The sequence below is a fragment of the Antrostomus carolinensis genome, unplaced genomic scaffold, assembly GCF_000700745.2.
Source record: "Antrostomus carolinensis isolate BGI_N321 unplaced genomic scaffold, ASM70074v2 scaffold3172, whole genome shotgun sequence".
NCBI classification, from domain to species: Eukaryota; Metazoa; Chordata; class Aves; order Caprimulgiformes; family Caprimulgidae; genus Antrostomus; species Antrostomus carolinensis.
Window position 1 is genome coordinate 35,164 of NW_010301411.1, and position 20,920 is coordinate 56,083.

Consider the following 20,920-nt stretch of genomic DNA (forward strand, 5'->3'; position numbering starts at 1 on the left):
TATGAAGTTGGGAAGCATTCTTTGGACTTTACAGATGAGGAAACTGAAGCGAAGGATGAAAGCCATTTGTAGAAGGCAACAGGATAAATTAACCCCATAGCAAAACTAGAGATAAAGCCCAGAACCTTTTGACTCTGGTTATCTGCTATAACCAATCCAACCACTGCACCTCACTGGAAGAAGCGTATTGGAGAATTGCTAAGAGATGGATCACTTGTTCCTGAAGAAAGGCTTGCATTCCTGAAAGCTTCTCTGTTGTTCTTTCTTGCACTCCAGCTTCTCTGGTTGATCTAATATGGTGTTCTGCCTCTCCTTACAATTTTAGTCTCTCTTATATCCTGTTAATGTAGCAGCTACCATTACTAATACACTTAAATAACTCAATTTTTGCCTGTTTTTTAGGTAGTTTTAACTCAAGTCAGTACAATTGTGAAGCGCAGTTGAACTTACTTATGTCAGGTGAATTGTGTGTGATATCTTATTTCATGCTTAACAAATTCTGGTTTATTCCCTCTGATTTTAGGTGTTGTTTAAATTTGCGATGTAGTTTAGAATAAGTCATGAAGGAAAATAGTTTTACCAGGTTTTCAGATGGTCCATGTATGTGATTGACACAATTTAAGAAAGGCTCTATGGCATGAGTAATCAATTAAAAATATATATAATTAGAGGCCTGGGGAGGCTTTCTTGGCTCAGAATACATACTAGTCAACATTCCCCATGTGCTTGGTAATGTGCCCTGTTGTTTTATTAGACTATATTTGTAGTCCAGTTTTTTTTTTTCCTGAATGTTTTATAGTCATATTTCAGACCAAAAGTTGAAAAAAACCTTACAATTCTGTTTTTCCAACTTCAGATGACTGTGGGAGACTTCATTTTTTTTCCCCTACAAGTAATTAAGCAGTAAAACCTAACTGGTGGGTGTGTATGTTGTGTAACTTCCATAAACCCTGGGGTGTGTCAGGAGGTAAAGAGAAAAGGTAGAGCCTTCAGCCATCGTCTGTTGTTCTTATTGCCTAAGAGCCATTTGCTACGTGTACCTCATTGTCCCCCTAAATTCCAGCATTTCAGTCTGCAAAAAAAACAAAAGGTAGTGTTAAGTTCAGAATTACATGTGAACACCCAGAAGCTTTAAATCTTTCCTAGGATAGCAACTTCTGGGGAAAAACATCCACAGATCTTTACAGTAAAAATGATACTTCCTAAATGTTTGGACATATTTGAATCAATCATAATTCCTTAGTACAATATAGAAAAAAAATAATATTTTCAGTTTATGTTTGAGTTGCCTCCTACAGTTGCAGAGGTAGGAAAATCTGCAGAAAGATTAAAAAGAAAAACTCTCTCCAGTTCAACAGCTATCACGGATGCAGAACGACAGGAAAATGACTGTGAGAGCAGAGCCATAGGAGTATCTGTGTAGGTACTTTTCAGTTGAAAACCATTAACTGAGACATGTGGGTTGTTTGTAGTGTTGTACTTCCCACTGTAAAACCACAATTTTCCCTCTCCTCTCTCAGATGATTTTCAAGCTTTCTTCCTGGCTTTTATTTATAGTTGCATATCCAAATTCCGACTGCCAGGCACTAGCAAAGTTGCTTTTTCAGCACAGAAATGTGGATGTGAGTCTCCAAGCCAAAGTAAAAGAGACAGAGTTAAAGCAAAGTGGTGTTGAAATCTATGCAAGAAGTGACTTTTCCATCTAGAACTTTTCCCAAGAATTACACACCAAAGCAAATGAAAATCCCACAAACTTAATGGGAATGCAGTAAGTACTCACAGCACCATGATCTTTAGTAACTCTTCATCCAGGAGACAGCCCCAGACACCTTTCTCTTTATGCCATGCTTTAGCCCTGCCATTTGTCAAATGCTCTGGGAGATTAGCCCCTGACAGAGTTAGTTAATTAATATTGCAAAATAGTATCATAAAATGTAATTGAATGTAAATGGGAGGCAGTTAGATGTATTATGTAGGCAACTTGAGTTTTACACAGTGCGCATAGGGAGAATATGAGATTAAAAAAATGCAGTAGGGGTTATTTAAATTGAGGGTTGTAATTTCCTTAATACATTGAATTATTTGGTAGTCCTGAGAGACTTCAGGAGATCATTTTCCAAATCCTAAAATGAACACTAGTGAATGAAAGTGAAAGAAGCAGCATACCAGACTTGTAAAAGCTGGCTGCTCATTTAAAAGGTGCCTTCTACGTCACCCAAGGGGGAGTGACCTGGGTGCTTCGATGTTTGCATCCAATGCTGTTTTTAGATGTGCTGGGTTATCCGAGACACCCACACAAGACGGGCAGGTCTGACGCAGATGGGACCGCCTGGAATGGCAGTTGGGGCCAGGTGGAAGCGGACATCTGACATAACACTAAATGACTGTGTTCAGGGAACTGACTCTCTTGCAAAGTATCAAATTTGCAGGTATAATCTGAGTTTTTGTACCTTTGGGATAGTGTCCTACCTGAGTGTTAACTCACAGGTACAAGCAAAGGGATTCCAGCTTGTCCATGGGCAGAATCTGCCCAGTGGGTTATGTGCTCCACATGCCCCTCTTCACAGCCTTGTCATGCGTGTCACTGCTCAGCACACTTATCATATATCTGTGGGGTTCTTGCACTATTTATAAACGTTACAAAAATTCTCCATCTCTGTGTAACTGATACCCATCTGGAAGTAATTTGCAAATGATTGAAACGGCAATGGTCAGAGTCAGCAAGGAGCAGACCACCAAGGGTTTTACCACAGCAGTTAATGAAGTGTATTCTCCAGAAAATGTTAATGTAAATATGCTGCAACCCTGAACTTGATATGGAAACTAAAAATTCTTGAAGAACTTGGCCACGGTTTTCTAACCGCACCTTAAAGTATTTATAGAAAACTAGAAGAGAGAAATATAGTTAGATAATGCAGTGTTTTTAGAAAGCAGAAACCATTTTCCAGTGTGAATTTTTAACTAGAAGAGGCAGACTGTGTTGTTTTGATGCTCTTCTAAACAGTTGCACTTCCTTCTAAATGTAAAGTTACCTACAGTAGTCTGAAGGATTTTAACTATATGATTTCAATTCCCTATATTTGTGCATGATCTGCTGGATTAATTAAAAAGGGACTCTCTCATCCAGGAAGGGAAATTTTTATTCTTGGCCAGTTTTCCAGTCTGTCTTCAGAAACTCAAACCACTTGAATAAAGTCTCCTTGACTTAATGACCTTTTAGCCTTGTTTTGATTTCCACTCTGTTGTCATTTTATTTGCCTGGCACTGATGGGTAAGGTTTAGATGATAAGATTTTGGCTGTTTGGCTGCAGGTCCCCAGTAGGGAGGCAGGGGACATCAAGCTGTCCTGCTGTCTGTAGGTTGCCTGTGACACAAGCGCATAGTTGTCTGAAGGGGAGCACCGGTCATCTCCCCACCAGTCAGCCTCAGGGCAAGGCTCTGACCTCCTCCAACAAGGATTAGGAAGGATGCTCTCTGACTGTTGGGGTTTTGAAGAGCATTTCATGCCCAGCAATTCTGCAAGGAAAATAATCACTCCTGACGGCACCAAAAGGCAGCAGTGCTTGATTGCCTTCCAGATGGGTGTTGATGCCAAGGTCTGTTGTGTTTCTGGTTTTTGTTCATATAACCAAAAAATTTTTGTTCATATGACAAAGTTTATTAAGGTTTTTATTTAATAGATGGTGAAAATGGTTAGGGAAACAAAGTGATAAAAGGAAAATTTAGATGAGTAAAAGTTTGTTTTTCTGAAAGACAATGCTAATCTGCTTTTGAGAGATGAATAAGCAGTGAGTGAGAGACAGCACTTGTGTAATTTTTCAGGAAAAGAAATAGTACCACAGAGAATTTTCTTGACTATTTAATTATATCTGTGCTGCTTACAGCACTAAGAAATCTTGCTTAAACATCTCAAACCCCTCTCTCCCTCCTCAGCCAGAGTCTCTGAACATGGCTTTTAATTGACAAAGTATATTTTAAGAACATAAGGATTAATTAAAATGCATTCTGGCAGTGAAAATCAGGTGGTCTTGCCATAAGGTTGTAATCATGAAGTATCTGCAAGGGAAATGTCTAGAATTATTTTTCCTCTTGACTGTAGCTGAAGATGACCACCTGGCTGAAATGTCACAGCTGCTTGCTTTTGTAGTATCTATTTCGGTTTGTAATTTAAATAGTCCCCTTCCTTCTGATTTCTGCATCAGCACCAAGTTGTATTATCCTTGGGAAGGGAGGAGGAGTGTTCTTCCATTACTTTGGTTCTATGAATAAGGCGTGTCTTGGAGTTCTGTCAAGGCCACCAAGGCTGAGGTGTTAGTTTGGGATGCAGTGTCTTTCCTCACCTGACAGTGGAGCTTTTGGTGGAAGTAAATTTTTGTCCTTCAGTGCTAGAACTTTTACAATAATATTTTCAAGGTAGCGTGTGAACGTTGATGAGGTGATGCAATTCCTTCAGAAACATGAGTAGTCCCAGGATTTGTAGTGGGAGGCTGGAGACAAAGGGCTTGTTTTGAGTAGAAAAGGTAAGGATGAGTCTCCATGAGAAAAGTTGACCTGATGCCTTGTGTTAGCCAGCATGTGGCAACCAAGGCTGTGGTTAAACATCCTCTTGTGCAACTAGCTGGTACGATTGGAGACGTTACCACCCTGTATCTGTCCATTCAGCCCCACCAGCAGAGGCTGAGGAACAAGCCAAGCACCCTCTTCAGCTGCTTTGTTATAAAGGCAGCCAGCATAGACATCCGCTGTTGGTATTTCAGAAATAGCTGGCTGACGTTGGGTTGGAAGCTGATGAGCGCTCTTCATCCGTATGCCAGCTTTGAATACTTGAGCAGCTGGAGGAGATAATTTCCTCAGTTGATCCAGCTTGAATTACAAGAGGTAGAGTTCTAATGAAGAAAGTGCAAGGAGTAGGTTTCACGTGTGGTAGCAAGTTAAGAGCCTAAGCTTGGACTTGACCAGCCTAGCATACTTTAGAAATGTTTGCTGCCTTATGTACGTTGGAGCTTTAGAAAGTGCATCAGCGTGTTGTAACTTGCACCTTCAAGATCTAGTCAAGACAAACCTTTAGGCAAAGACTCCCAAGTAGAATTAACCACAGTCAGCTAAGATATTTTTAAACATCACCTACTTGGTCTGCACTAGATGCTAAACAATATTTAAAAACACGTTGGCCAACCTGTGTTTAATTAATGTTTTCTTATCTATGCGAGTCCTAAATCAGTTTGATTCTGGATGAGGCTCAGTCCTGCTGATACAAGAATAATATTTCTGTAGCTTGGAAGGTTCTCGCTGTGCTTAACAGTTGCATATTTTTCCTGTTTGTGGGGACAGATGCCTAGTAGGTTGAGTAAATCCCACTGTTTTGTAGAAGACAAGGAAGTTTCTTTCCAGTTTCTGTTTGTACATGTTAATTTCAAAAATGGGCATGGTTGTACATATGGATCCTGAGACTGGTTGTTGTGTTGTGTTTTTTTCCAGTTTCTGTTTGTACATGTTAATTTAAAAAATGGGCATGGTTGTATATATGGATCCTGAGACTGGTTGTTGTGTTGTGAGTACATTTAGAGGGAAACAAAACTTTTTCCTTATCTGTCATCTTAAGTTCCAGTGTTCAGCATCATTTTCACATGGGCACACACACAGGAGCTGGCTTCGCTAAATGGCCTGGAGGCTGAACTTTGTGGTGTTAGGCTTCAAGACCCGTCTTACGAGCCTCAATTTATTATGCTGCCTGAACTGCCAGGTTGGGGCTGTCTGAATGTATAAACCAGATAAGAAACTTCTGGAGGCTGAGCAGTAGCCTCAGAATCTCTCAGTCTGGGTCTCTTCAAGCGGAGTCCCCCAAATGATGCTTGTACTGTGCAGTCCACCTCCTCTTTTCAGTTTCAGGAACTGGAGGATGAGACAAAAGATGTGTGCGTGCAAGCAAGCAGGCAGCCAGTTCCAGGCTCAAGCCTCAGGAAGAATCGCAAAATCCTTAGATATTCAGACAGAAAAGCAGAAAAGCCAAATCCTATATGCATTAAATGAATTATCCCAATGCTCTAAGAAAGTTATTGGCTGATCTGAGTGCATTCTGTCATCATAGTGTCTTGGTATGACGCTGTATGTTACCATAAGAAGACATGGTGAGGAATTAAATCATTCTTCTACCTGCTTTCCTCCCTTCCTCTTAGGGGGTTGTATTTTGGTATATTTTTGGGGAGTACTGAGGTACTCTTGCATAATTAGCACTGGAAGATTTTTCCTGGCATAGAAGAACCTGTACTCATGTGAAGTTCTTTTCCTGCCCATCTACCTGGCCTGTGGTAGAGCAAAGGGAAGTTAACCATGACACAGTGCAAGGTCTGCAAAGGCAATTAGGGAGAAGGCAGCTTGCTTCAACAACTCATGTTGTGTAATAATTGTTTTAGGTTACATGTGTTTCCTTTGGTGGGTATGTGTTATAGGCTGTGGGCTCTGCTTCAAGGAGGTCTTACCCCAATACTGATACTGAATGATGGAGTGTATTTGCATGGAAGGGAATGCTTGCTTTCTTCAAAATCCATCATAATTTATTTTCCTGTTAACAATTAAAAAGTATTATAAATATTCTTTGATAGTACATGAAAAGCAATATGATAGTGCCATATTTTGTCTTGCAGGGGGGTGCTGGTGACTCTTGCTGACAATTTGACAGTAGAATTTATGGATAGGCTTTAGACTTCTTTTACTCAATCAGTTTAATTTCCTTAAGCATTTAAAATTTTTAGACCACGAAGGCATTTTGATACCAAGTTCAGTATAACTTTGAGAAAGCTGTAAATGCTAGGCAGGGAAGGCTCAGGATGAGAAGTGCCTATTCAGCTGGATGGAGTTGATGGAGTTTCAGTGCTGGTTGTAGTTACAGGCTTCCTTTTTCAGTCCTGATGTGTCTTGGCCTTCCATACTCAAGATTTTATAAAAAGTGGTTGAGGTTGTATAATACTGAAACTACTCCAAGAAAAAGAGAAGGGGACAAATGCATTTTTCATTAGCAGCAGGAGAATAAAGTATCCATTTAGTTACGTTAAATTGGCGTGGAAGAATTGGGGGTAATCTGTAGGTTATTGATTGGCTTCACAGCAGGGCAGCAGGCTGCAGCTGACAGAAGTCCCAAAGGGGCTATTTGCTAATCACAGATAAGCAAAGGGAAGTTTAGCCCAGTGATGGGGCTTCTCTTTCCCAGCCTGTCCCCTTCTGCAGGTGCCCAGTTTGGGTATGGGCTGTCTGCAGAGGCGTGTGCCCTCGCCAGGCAGGGAATCGCTGCACAGGGGAAGCAGTGAGCCCTGGTACTTCCCTGCAAATGCCTGTACCTCTTGTGTAAAGCTTCAAACCTTGATGAATAAATTGTAACACATAACTATGTGTCATTGGTTAAGAAAACTGAATTCTGTTCCAAAGTGACTGTTTTTCTGGAATAAGTGGAACCTGAAGCTCTTAAGTTTGAGAAAAAATAATCCATGCTACCCAGCAAGTGTGTTTCTAAGGCATTGTCAAAGGTTACTTCTGTTGCAGGAGAAAATGAAGTAAAATTTATGTTTGTGTGGGGAAGCACAAAGAAACCTGAAAAAGTTGTTAGGAACAGGCATGTAAGGATGGCAGAATGATTTGATGTAAGACAGCAAAACAGTAAAGAAATGACAAAAGTGCAAGTGGAGAAGTAATAGAATATTTTCCAGTGGGATGAAAATAGGTAGGTAAAAGTTTGAGAGCTAAAAGGAGATGTTGCATGGGCAGGCAGCCAGTGGTGAGCGGTCTGGAGGTGACTGTGGAATGTTCAGCCTTGACTAGGTCTTGGATCTTACCAGAAAGCAGTTAATGTAGAAATAAAAATAATATATCAGATGATTTATTATGACACGTCAGGATTGCAGTCTGTGTCAGTATATGAATTTTCAGTGAGGAAGTAAGATTACAGTTGATCCATGGAAAAAGTAGCCAAGGTATTGTTATCAGAGACAGCACGGACAGATAAGGTTAGGAGGATCCCAGAATACTGCCAAAGGGAAAAAACAAAACAAAACACAGCAAAAACACTTTGTGTATGTGCACGAGATCTTCAGAAGGACAGAAGGAGACTTAATTCTTTGCTCATGTAACCTGAGGTTCACCACCATCTGGGATGCAAGGCAAGCAGAGAGGTTTTCAAGAAGTTTGTATTGCATCCTGTCAAAATAAGAGAGATGGTTTTAATTGTTCCAGACAAAAATGTATCCCTGGGACATCCTCCCTGATTTTGGAGTGACACCAGTGATTAACTTGGCTCAGTTAACATGCAGCCGGAGTCATAACTGCAGAAGTTTTAATTTCCCAAAAGAGAGAAAACAGCCTTTGCTGCTTTCAGAAGAGTTTCAGTGCAAGGAGCTGTGCTTGCTGTGTACTCTGGGAATGAGATATCATGGAAGATTATTCCCCAGCCAGATTATATCCTCATTTTGGTAATAACAACAAAAGGTGTACTTCTACATCTTGAGATCATTTACTGTGTCACTTAAAATGATGATTATAGGGTGTTGCTCACCTATGTATGACAGGATAGCAGAAGTATTTTGTCCCCCATGTGTCCTACTCTGTTATCCTGCTCTGCTGAAATTGATTTTGTCTATTTGAATTTGTCCAAATTTTCAGGAATTTTATCCTATTGAAACACTCAAAATTTTTTTGTGTTTTCTTTTGTACCAACCTAGAAGAAAGTTACTAGTGGGGTCACACATTACAACTGTGATTCCACTGCAGGAGCCCCCGAGGTGTGACTCTGGCTGGGCTGAGTCAGGGTACCTGTGGTCCTGGGCAGAGTTTTCAAACAAAGGGGAGTTGCCATCGAGTTAACAGGAAAACTCTTGCTCAGTGTGATACACATTTACACCCCACTTCAGATGATGCCTGCTGCTGTGTCTGTGTGCCTTGAGAAGTAAAATACAGCAAATTAAGTTTTTGTGGCCTATAGCATAGCAGGGCACTTCACAGTCATCTATTAAATTGTCTTTTACTGTCTTTGTGGGTGAATGTATTTTACAATCCTCTGCCTTTTGGAAAGAGAGCTCAAACTAGTGGTGATGTGCCTTGTCTCAGTCTCAGATGGACTTTCAGGCCAGGTCTCTGAGACTCTTTCCACTCAAAATGAAGGGAAGGATGGGTACTCAGCTCTCGACAGCATAAATGTAGGGCTGCCTTCAGGTAGCTTCACAGCAGTGTGGATTTGTCCCACCATGGGCTGGTCCCACGCAGGTTATTGAGTCTTGTTGCAAGGAGATGAAGCTTCCTTCCTTTCTGTTGTGCTGGAATTTAGGGCTTGGTGATTTTTCCTTAGCACATGTACCGTGGGTGTGCGAGAGACAAAGAGAGAAACAGAGATGCTTTTGTTTTAAACATTATATTTGAAAATCTGAATGTGACTATTTTTGAGACACGCTGAAAGGAGGTAACAGAAAATCTGACAGGACGATTCTAATGATGTCTTAATTTGTGTGCTGTGCGTGCACTATATTATATGCTATCAATATTTTGTTTCTCTCTTTAAAATGAACTTGATTATGTAAAGAGAAATCTTTCCATCCTCCCAGCTGCTGCATGCTGCAGCAGAGGGAAGCGTGTTGAGAGCAGTGTAGGATATGTTGGTCTTTGCCTGCTGGAGAGCTGCAGTTGAAACCTCCTAACAAGCAACCACGATCCCCAAGGCTGGGACAGGAATGATAAATGTATATTTGGCAAACTGATTAGTAAAGCCTTTGCACACTTGTCTAGTTGTATCCTGTTTCCTGGAAGGCTGCCAGATGGAGGAGAAACGGAAATGTAATGGATTGCAGGTTGGTTTTTTTCCGTTGGTTGGTTGCAAAAAGGCTGAATAAACAGGAGTTGCCTTGAGGTAAGTGAAGTCTTGCTGTTTGAAGTCACGCAAGCCTTGCTCTGGCTCAGCTGTATTTTGTTTCCAGTGCTCTGTAGGTTGTGTTAGTAACATTCAGTGAGACTGGGGGAAGCTATTCAACTGGATTTAGTTTAGCTTTTTTAAAACAAGTCATAATTCCCCAGCCTCTCTGGGGGAGGGAGAAGTTACAGCAGATGCCTGATGAGCTGCACACCAGCCCCTTTCTTGGGGAACCTCGGCAGAGCTGCAGCCAGAGCTGCCTGACACACATTTACCAGGGCTGCTGCTTCTTGAAGCCTGTGGTAGGTAATCAACATCAGCTAGTAGCGTTTGTGTGCCAAAATAATTTGGTGCTATAGCCTCAGTTATATTTTGCTTGATTAAGGATTCTATTTTGATGTTTTGAACACTTTTAAAAATAAACATATGTTTTGCAGATCACTGGCTCTCTGGTATAGAGACCCAGCATGTTTCATCAATGTTTCTGTTTACAGTGAACTGAGGAAATTGTTAGAAAGAAAACCATGAAATATTGCAAACCTTGCTCTGTGTCTTCCCAGATAAAGTTAATACAGTCAATTTGGGCAACTGCTGACAACAAAATGAATTTTAGTGGAGTGTTTAGTTGCCATCTGCAATTTTTCATTCATGTTAAAAATTCAAAGTATTTGAAAAATCATGTCACAGCTCTGAAATCCTGAGATTGTTTGCAGACAGGAGATTTCAAGAATAAGAATACATTGATTCTTTTTATTTTTATTTCAGAGCTGTTTGGTTATAAACAAGTCATGCAGACAAACTTTTCTCGGTAGTCAAGAGATGTCTTGGGTTTGGGGGTTTTTTTGGTTGGTTTGTGGTGGGTTTTTTGTTGGTTTGGGTTTTTTTTTTAGGTTTTTTTGTAAGACACAAGAAGCTGAGATTTAAGCATTCTTGTAGTGATGCCAGAGCCATAGCTATGGTGATTGGGGTGTGTGTGAGAATACAAGGAATAAATACCAAGTTCTACTTTAACAAGTTATAGAAACAGTTTTCTAAAATCGAGTCATATCTGCTGCTGCTGTCACCTTCCTGTTCATAAGGAGCTGTCTTCTCCTCCAATGGTTTATAAATGAAACCATCTACCTTTGACAAATGGAATTAATAAACAACTAGCATCCTCTCTATCAGGCAATATTTTATTAAGTCATTAATTCTGTTGCAAGCAGATTTATGTAGGCATCAAACGCTTTGGGTAATCTCTTATGTAGTTAGAAATAGAGACTCAGATAAAAACGTAATAATGTTGCTGTGTTCTGGCAAGCTGACACTGTAGATGATGCTCCTGTTTTTTCCTTCACTTGCCTCTTTGAAATAACATTTTTCCCTTAGTGTGCCTGGCTTGCTTCACAGTGTCCTGTAACAGCAGAGCTGGGTTTTGATATTCTGTAACCTTTGTTAAAGCACAGGGACTGTTTTAATTTATTAACACTTGCTGCCTTGTACGTAGCATTTCCACCGGATGATTGTATTGTACAGCCTTCTCCAACGTTGTTTTTGCTTAGCTTGGCTATGAAACCAACTCTGAAAGCAAATACTTTGGCTGAAATGATGCCATCTTTTGGCAGCTATGGCTTACCAGGTGTTCTGCATTATTGTCTTTTACTCTTAATAAGATACCTCGTGTCACAACTATTAGCAGCTCAACAAAGGTTGGACCACACAGGGTCTCCTGGTCAGGATAGAGGTAAAAAGGTTGAAGGAAAAAAGAAGTGGGGAAAGAGGGAATGAGCTATTTGAAAGCAGCTGCTTTGGCTGCTGTTTCTGCTTTCCTGCTTTGTGTTCTGCAGCATCTCCCGTATTTATTACTTTTAATATCATGGTGGTTTTCACAATTTACTTCTGTGTTAGTGTCTAGCAGTCCAAGTTTGAAACTGGCCACATCTTGAGAGAGAGTGAGTACAATTGAGGATCCTGCTCCCTTTCTCCCTCCCCCCAAACAGTTTTCTGTCCTGAAGAGTTTGTCCAATTAGCTGACAAAAAAGATAAAAATTAATAAATAAAAAAATTACCAACACTACATCTTGGTGATGTGAGGAGACATCCTGTCAATTGTCAGCACTGTGAACATACTGCCTGCTTGCAAATATCATCTTCACATTTGGGATTCGCATAGAAACTTTTCCCTGCCTCATGCTAGTGTCTAGCTATTTTTGCTTAACTGCATAGTTTCTTTAGAAACTGCTGTATAGATTAAAAACATGTGGGTACCAGAGCCTGTGTTTCAGCAGAGCAATGCTGAAAGACAGAGGATCATATTAATAGTCAGTAAATGCACTTTTCAAACCTAGTACCATAAGAAGATTTGTTATCATTCTGAGGTGTGTTTTTTCTACCGTGTTTGCAAAAGTGTATCCGTGAGGCTGAGTGATGCATTCTCATTGCTAAAAATGTGCAATGACTAAAATAACTGTGGCAGACATGGAAGATCATGAATACAGCATAATTGAATGCAAAATGCATAATTACTTGCAAGATTTGGTGTATCAGTTGTTTTCCTTGCTGGACTGTTGTAGAAGTACTGTATTTTGTGACTGAAATTATTATTGCAATTTTTTTCCAGGCGACTGGCTGGCAATGACCTTTCTTTTATCCATCCAAAGGCCTTGTCTGGGTTGAAAGAACTCAAAGTTCTGTAAGTAATCGGGTTTTGAGCTTTCATAGCTAGCTGTATGCTTTCTCAGTGCACAGCCAGCCTGTTTACTGGTAGGCTGGAGGAAATTTTTTGTGTGTCCCGCCCCCTTACCCCCCCTCAAAATTATAGCTCTCCTATTTTTTTGTTGTTGTTGTTTTTTAACAAAGCTTGCTGTAAGTGGTGATGATGAGCAGTGGTGAACTTGACTAAGCAGTAATTACTGCGTTTAATTAGAACGCTTACTTGCTTCTGAGGTATATCTAGTAGCAGAAGGAGCCTAAGAAGGAAAAATCCTAAAAAGGACTTGTAAAGCTTTTTGTTCTCCACCCCCTCAGCTTACTCCATCAGGTGCCCAGACATTATCAGGTAGTATTAATACTTACAGAGATTTAAAACACCATTTCACCTTTGAATTGTCCCCTGCCAGTGATAGAAATAATTTCTATATTTTGCTTCTTTAGGTGAACATTACTTACTACTAGAAAAAAAGTTCTAATAAAAAAAAAAAATTAGAATTGTGTCCCTGTTTCCCATATCCTGTTTTCCTTTCTGAGATAAGAATATTCATTTCAACTATTTTTCCATAGCTATGGATGAAAAGCTTTCTGTTGTTTGGGGTTTTAAAAACCTGTATCCAGAAACTGTAGCATTATCCTCATGTAAATATTTCCAGTGGCTGGTAGGGTAATAGTTAATTAAACAGATATTTGAAAAAGTGGAAAAGGACCCTGAAGTTGTAAAGAAAGAAGCGTAGAGAGACAGCATAAGCAGGTAAAAATTAGGAAACTGCCCATCTGCAATACTACTTAATATGGTGTTTTGTAAACTGAATGCAGAGCGTCAAGGCTCTTGAAGGAATCTCCCATCAGGATACTCAGCACTGGAGGTGCCTGAAATTCTCACAGGTCTTGAAAAATTTGGGACTTGGATATTAAATAACAGTTAACTTACTCATCCACTTGCATTTTACCCCAGTATACACCAAGTCTAATAATAATAATTTATGAGATCTCAGTTATTTACATTCTCTTTATAAAATAACTCATCATGCAATAGTATGTTGTCCCATAAGAGAAGTTCTTAAAAACAAAAAAGAAACCCAGTATAATTTAATTCAGCTTGGCTTTGGTTTCATTCTGTGTCTTTTTAATGTTGTGCCCAGAGGTGCTTTGTTGTGAACACACTTTGTAAATTAGATTGTTAATGCATTGTGAATTGATGCGGCTTTAAGAAAAATTAGAGGTTTGTGTATTTTGTAGCACATATAGGATGATTTCACAAGAAAATAATAAAATACCATTCCTTGTAGCAAATTTGTACTAGTGTTGAGTTGTTCAGTCTCTTCAGTGAGTTCCCAGGGGAATTTCAGCACATTATGTCAGAGGCTTGTAATCTGCAAATTAATGCAGTTAATTAATGAATTCTAAATAAAACTGAAATAGACCATTTTCTTGTTTCATTGTTCCCTTTGAGTATCTGGTCTTGCTAATTTTATATGTTTTTATGTACACTAGAAATCTGTGAAATTGTAACAGGACCATGGGGTCTTCTGTCACCTCTACTGTTGGTAGATTATTGTCAAATTCTGCTTTACTAACACAGTGGATTTTTACAGAACCCTACAGAACAATCAGCTGAAGACTATACCTAATGAGGCCATCAGAGGATTAAGTGGTTTGCAGTCCTTGTAAGTTTTCTTACTTTGCTTTTATTCTTTTATTGTTCTCAAAGTTCCACTTTCAGTCACTTTGTAAACATTTGCTTCATTCTATAGAATTTTGAAGTATAATCATGTCTGTGTACTAACGTACCTAAACTTTCTGATATTGCAATTTCAACTAGAGTAAAGTTTCCCAAGTAAAGTTCATAAGGAATTTTATTTGTCATCTTTGGTGGGGCAACCCAAATCCAAACTCTTTCAAAACCCGAATGCAGGTACAGGATTGCTGTATACATGCAGTGGTGGTGGAATTAAACATTTATCATCCTTCTTGCATGTCCTAAGGTGTTTAAGCAATTTTAAAGTGTTGTGCAAAAATGAATCATGCCCAAGTCTTTTGTATCTGGAGGAGGAAAAGGGGTTTCTGGGAAGCAGTATTGCTTGAGACATGAATAGTATTGGTTTTACTGGAAGGTGTTGAAATCACAGAGACAGTTATGAACACCTCAGCCATTACTGCTAGTTGCTCATAAGATATTTAATATGTGCTCATACTATCTCATGGCTTATTATGTTTTATAAAGCATATTAATCAGACCTTAATAGTTAGTTACAGCTCTCTAGGTGGTAGATGCTTATCACTGTGATGAGGAGGCAGAGTGGGGAAGGGTTTCAAAATTTTTCCTCCTTTCTGCGTACCTACATAGAGAAGGGGCAGTTTATCTGTTCCCCCTGTGCCAAAATTAAAGTTGAGATCCTGTTTCTTTGTGTTGCATCAGATTATGGAATGGTTTGGGGGAAAAAAAAAAATCAGGTTTGCAAACTGTTGCACAACTTTTGCAAAGGTGCTTTTTACATTCTCTAAACTTGGATCTTGGCCACTGCCTTCTTGTAGTTGCTCAGGTATTCCCGCCTTTTCCATCTGAAGAAAGCACAGTAAGCAGCACGGGGCAGATCAAGATGGGCTGCAGATGATCCTACTGAGGAGCAGGAGCCTGTGCCGGGCAGGGACCTGCCACCTCCCAGTGCACCCATGTACCTGCTTCTACTGGGCTGCTTACCAGCAAGGCTCTCCTGCCTGCGACAGCGAGCACGGGCAGCACATGGCTCATAGCAGGAGAGAGCAGCAAGTTTGGATGCCACAAGCTGACAGGGACTTTTCCAGGTGTTTGAATCCAAAAGTAGGACAGATGCAGGTTTTCATTTGCAGCCACTTTATGAATTTAATGTTTCCTTCTTGTTTAGTGTGTCTATAGAAGAGAGAACACCTTGATCTGACAGTCACAGTCTGCTTTGTGCAAATACTATGCAGTGTAATAAAAATCCTTGAAATTACATGATATGAATAACCCTTTAGTAACTATTTAAAAAAAAAAAAACCCAAAACAAAACTCCTTCCTGGCTTCCAGCATTTCTGTGGTGCCAAAAAAGAAACTACTTTAGTAAATACTTTTGTTGTCTATGAACTATCCATTTCATTTTCAGTGAACATGCTTTTTTTCCTACTTACTTATGGTAATGTTTGTTCTCTAATTAAAGTTTAAATATTAAATCTCCAGTTACTGGGCAATGATAATTTTATGTGCAGAAGGGAAGGGACAAAATTAAGGGGAAAAAAATGAATTTATAAATTAAGCCAGCATCTATCTCTCTCTTAAAATTCATATATTTTTAACATGATTGGAAAGAAGATGTTTAGAGCCATTTAAAAAAAACCCAGATATTTTAGTTTGAATTTATAAATTAAGCCAGTATCTATCTCTCTCTCTAAAAATTCATATATTTTTAATATGATTGGAAAGAAGATGTTTAAAGCCATTTAAAAAAAACCCAGATATTTTAGTTGTTGAAAAAAATAATGGAATGATTATGTAGTGTTGTATAATGTAACCAGCGCAATCACTTGACATAACATCATTGTAATTAAAATATAGTAACAATTTAAAGTGTGGTGAGGTTTCCCTTTCTGGGAGCTTCATTGTTTATAGGCAAATGATAAACTGTATGAATTTTAGGAAGGTGAAAAAGGAGGAAATTGGGTTAATAAGCAGCAAGCTACTTGTTGCTTCTTTTTCTGAGGAAACACAGATTGAGTTTTCTGAATCGCTGTTAGAAATACAGTGGGTACATCCAGTCTGGAAGTCAATGAGCATCAATGTCAGAAGCTCAGAAAGATAATTCTTCCACTGATGTAGATCAGGTTTTGGATTGTCCCTCTCTCTGTTCCCGAGAGATGTCTGCATTGCAAGATCACCATAATTTCTTATAATTGGCAGCAATTTGAGAATAACTCTGTTTTTGAGACAAGTGTAGTGAGAAATGTAAAGCATTTTTCCTATGCAGTAATTTGTTTACTTCACCAGAATGCATTTCTGTCATTTTAAAAAATTTTGGGAAAACTTTCAGTTTATTGCATCACTCATAAAATTGCGGTGTAATTATGCATATCCTCTACTAATGTAGAAGCACCTTCTGACAAAGGAATATAGGACTGGTCCTCTGAATTTTGTGTGTGAGCATGAGAACATAAGTGCCAGCCTGCTGCTTTATTCATTAAAAAAGAAGAAAAAGAAAAGGAGTAGTAGTGATTTTTTTTTCCAAATGAATTTGTGTCAAAAATTGATTTAAAGCTCCTGAGTGCTGTGATCTTCTTCTAAAACAAATAACTCTTTGCAGAATATATGTTAGAAAACCTGCTTCTACCTTTTCAATATATAATCTCCATCCAAAACCTGCAAGTTCAAACATCACTTAACTGACTCTCTTTTGGCAGTTTCCCAGTTTGCTCTGAAGTAAGCTTTAGGGGGATTTTTTCTTGGTGAAGACACCAATTACTTGCTCATAAACCTTTATAGTATATTGATAACCGTTTGGTTTGCAGCTCCTGTAGAACTATCCAATTTCTCTCTTAATGTGCTCCAGTTTCTAGCTGCGTAGGAAGACGATTGCCACACTGTATGTATTAACAAGCCCAGTAAACATACCTGGGTGGAAATAAAGATGATGGTTACAGGAGCTTCATGATCTCTAATGTTTATATTATAGCTGGCAAGTAGCCAGCCTGGTTCAGAATACTAAATGACAGCCCTTTATTTTCTGTTTACATTGGATATTTTCCCAGCTCTGGCCTCTGAAAGAGAGTTAGAATAGAGTCCTTATTTATGGAGGTGGAATTTAGCAAAATGAAAGAGTTCTAGTGAGTGGAAACTTGCTGTCTAGCACCCCAGAAAAGTTTATATGGCAGGATGTCTTCTCACATTGCAAGATGCCGTGATACCTGGGACTGTGGGGCTGCACTACCAAGACAGAAGGCATTAGTTGCCCTGTTTGTGCCACGGCTTTTGGTAGCAGAAAAATTTGACAAATAAGGAGCTTCGCAAATGTTCGCTCTAAGTCTTGATGCATTTCAGTTACTGCAAAGCACCAGCAGTGTGTTTTTGTTATCACAGTGTAATGAAGTGGTGTGCTTCATACTTTAGATCTGGAAATGGTGTTGGTGAGTTTTATTGGTGATCCAAGGGTCATTTGGGGAGCCAGAGGTAGTGAAGTGAAGTGCTGCTCCAGCAGCCTCTGCAGAGCCTGAAAGGGTCGGGAGGCTGTTTCAGAGGGTCACTTCTTTAAGTGCCTCAGCATATTTGACTGCAGTGACTTGCTTTGATAACACATTTTATTCTGAGCTTTGACGCAGAATGTGAGGATTTATAAAATGGTTCTGTAAACTGCTAGGGTTGCTCTAATTCACCCCAGAAACCCAGCTATGTATGAATTTTAAGGCATAACACAGAGTATTCTAGTACAATCCTCAGTTATGTGGTGGATACCAGAGCTATGTTATTTAAACAAAGATGTTTGGATGCTTTAGAAAGGCGATCTGTTCCATTTAAACTCAAAAAAGCCCAATTGCTGCTAATTTTAGTGGGCATTTACCATCAAATCCAGGAGTCATTTTTGAAAGCTTGTCAATAGCTGCTAATGTATTGGAGGTGATTTATTGTGATTGTAGTTGAGGAATCACTGAGTCACTGTCCCTGCACATGTGCACACACGCCCGCATGCAGGGAATATCGGAGCCTTCTGCAGCAACAGTTCAAAGCTCTGCAGCTAGGCTGTTCTGCCAGATTCCCAAATTGTGGGTATTGGGACCATGCCAGTGTGGTACTCAACTGTGATAGCTCCTGCCTTTCTCTTTGTGTGGGTGTTCACCTGAGCTGCAGGGTAAGTGTCTTCATGCATGTGGTCAGCAGTAATTTTCAGTGGTACCCGGTAGCAGTTCTGGCTCCCGAGCCTGCTCTGCTCGCAGCCTCCGCTTCAGGATCAGAACCAGTTTTGCTGTCTGCCTTCCTATCTTGGAAGGCTGGAGCAGGCTTGAGGCAGGATGAGGCAGGAGGCATGAACGTGCTGAACTGGAATGTGATTATATTTTCTGGGAGAGGGAATCGACTTGACCCAGGCAGGAAAGACTGGGGTCCTAGTGTGGGATTGAGAGAAATGAGAGCAGGATCTTGCTTTGTAGGGTAAAAAAATGTATGAAAAAAGGATGGAGACAGAGGATGGAGGCATATTTCAATCAGTTGGGACACATTTTAAATGTGCTGTACACATATCTGCTATAGCCTTGCATTTCTATCTTTTTCTTATTTAGGAAGGATTCTTTATACAGATCAAGCTACATCTGTATTTATTAAAAAAACCCACCAAAACCTAACTCTAATCTAGAAACATTCTGCTGGTATCATAGTGAAAACGTACAGCTTTAAGTGCTGGTTCACCTTAGTGACAACAATTTTAGTAAGGTAAACCATAAGCATGTTGAAAGGTGTCAGAAGGGAAGATCCTTGAATTTGGAAAGGACAATGCAAACACTGTCTTGTGTGTGTGTGTGTGTGTATATATATATATATATATATATCTCAAAAAAAATATACATAGTTCTGTTCTACTTCTCATTTTTTCTTAAAGTATGTTTTATGACTTTTTTATAATTTTGTAAATCTGGATTACAGAGTTTTGAAGGACAGGGCTATCTGTAAGGATAATCTTGTATGGGAGCCTGTGGCAAATGTTCATGAACAGCAATGACTAGATGAAGTTAAGAAGCATTATATGGTTTTATATGTAGTATGCACCTTTAATAGTGGCAGGTGGTTTTTCAACTGACTGACTTTTAATAGGTTGTCTTCTCCAGAAGTTTTTTAGTTCCCTGCTTCACTGTTATTAAAGGGGATCAGCCCTCAAGTGAGTCTGTGTTAAGATGTTAAACCATCAGCACCAGAATGTAGGAAAGGGGAGACATTCACACGTTTTCTTTTTAACCTGCAAAAAGAACACAAATATCAGCACTGGAATACAGGAAAGGGGAGATATTCACACATGTTTTCTTTTTAACCTGCAAAAAGAACACAAAGTTAACTATGCTGAATATGCCGTTCTCCCTTGCATTTTTTTTTAAGTGAAGAGTGTGTAAGAGCTGTCCTGAGCATGTTTGATTGTGCTGAAAAATCTTTAAATATGCAGCAGTTTAAATATACTGCTTCATGAACTTTATATGCTTGCTGAATGACAAGAATCTCATTTTTCTATGCCATGTTCACCTTCAGAAGCTGTTCTGTTTTTCTGGAAAGTAAAATATGGGTATTTCTTGTGAGCTTCAGGAATCTCTGGGATTTTTGTAACTTTTTTTTTCAACTGTCTGGACTTGCTTAAGGAATTGCTAATGTTTAAATAAAAATGAGGAAATTATTTAGAAATGGAATGATCAGAAACTTAACTGGGATGGTGCAAGTGGTAGAAGTTACACGGCATGTAGGTAAAGATCAGCTGAATCCTCAATGGGTAATTTGCAGCAAACTGTGATCTCTGACTGGTACCATCTTAAACATTTAAATGGAAGAAATAGATATGCTGGCACATCAGTACTGGTGGTTGAAATAGCTTTGGCATGTATCATTAGTTTCTGATAGCTGCTGTAAATTTGTCTTTGAATACAGCAAATCCTTGTATTGATGTTCTCAACACGTAAGGTACAGAGAGCTGCCGCTTCTTACAGTGAGCAAACGTGCTGAGGATTTTAAAGTACCTCTGTTAACATGGTGGGTTTATTGCCTTGCATTGTAGCAGGATTGCCAAGGTACCAGGCTTATCAGTACTCAACTTCAAAACCTAAAAACCTACTCCAGTGTTATTTGAGAGATTTCTTTGTGGTTTTTGAAGGAGCACTTTAAAGAGCAAAGTTCTTTAACGATTGCCATTGAGCAGAAGTGGTTTAACACAAGTCAGGAGTGATTTTCCTTTTATTAACATCAATGTTAAACTCTTGCTGTTAGTACAAAGCTGTTAAAATTTCCCAGTCGCTGAAGCCTAGAAGGTGGAGTGTGGTCACAGATGAGAACTAGTGAGGCTGGGATAGGAGCTGCAAACAAATCTGCAATAGTCTCTTCTCTTCCCAGGCAAATAGTGTTAATAAAGAAGTGTGGCGGTAGTACCTTCATAATAAATATTACAAAAATGATGTTTATGAGTTGTAACAACACCCAGGTGGGCTTCGTGGCAAGGCGCATGGCCAGCTCCTTGGGAAGCATCTGCAGCCATGGCCACTGATGTGCTGGTGGTGGTTTGCCCCAGCAGAGCCAGGGTTTACTGTAACAGACTACAGGATGAGAGCAAAACAGAGGATTTTTTTTTTTCTTCCCCTACTGAGCTTTGT

At 39.5% G+C, this 20,920-nt stretch overlaps 1 protein-coding gene across 1 annotated transcript in view; it reads left to right on the plus strand.

Annotated features, from left to right (window-relative positions):
- Positions 1-20,920, plus strand: part of LGR4 (leucine rich repeat containing G protein-coupled receptor 4) — a gene marked incomplete at its 5' end in the record, with an annotated part of 41,701 nt that overhangs the window by 1,172 nt on the left and 19,609 nt on the right. The window contains 2 exons of the mRNA XM_010163421.2: positions 12,486-12,557; positions 14,173-14,244. Of these exons, the coding sequence (XP_010161723.2) occupies positions 12,486-12,557; positions 14,173-14,244 (144 nt within the window). The remainder of the gene's footprint in view (positions 1-12,485; positions 12,558-14,172; positions 14,245-20,920) is intronic.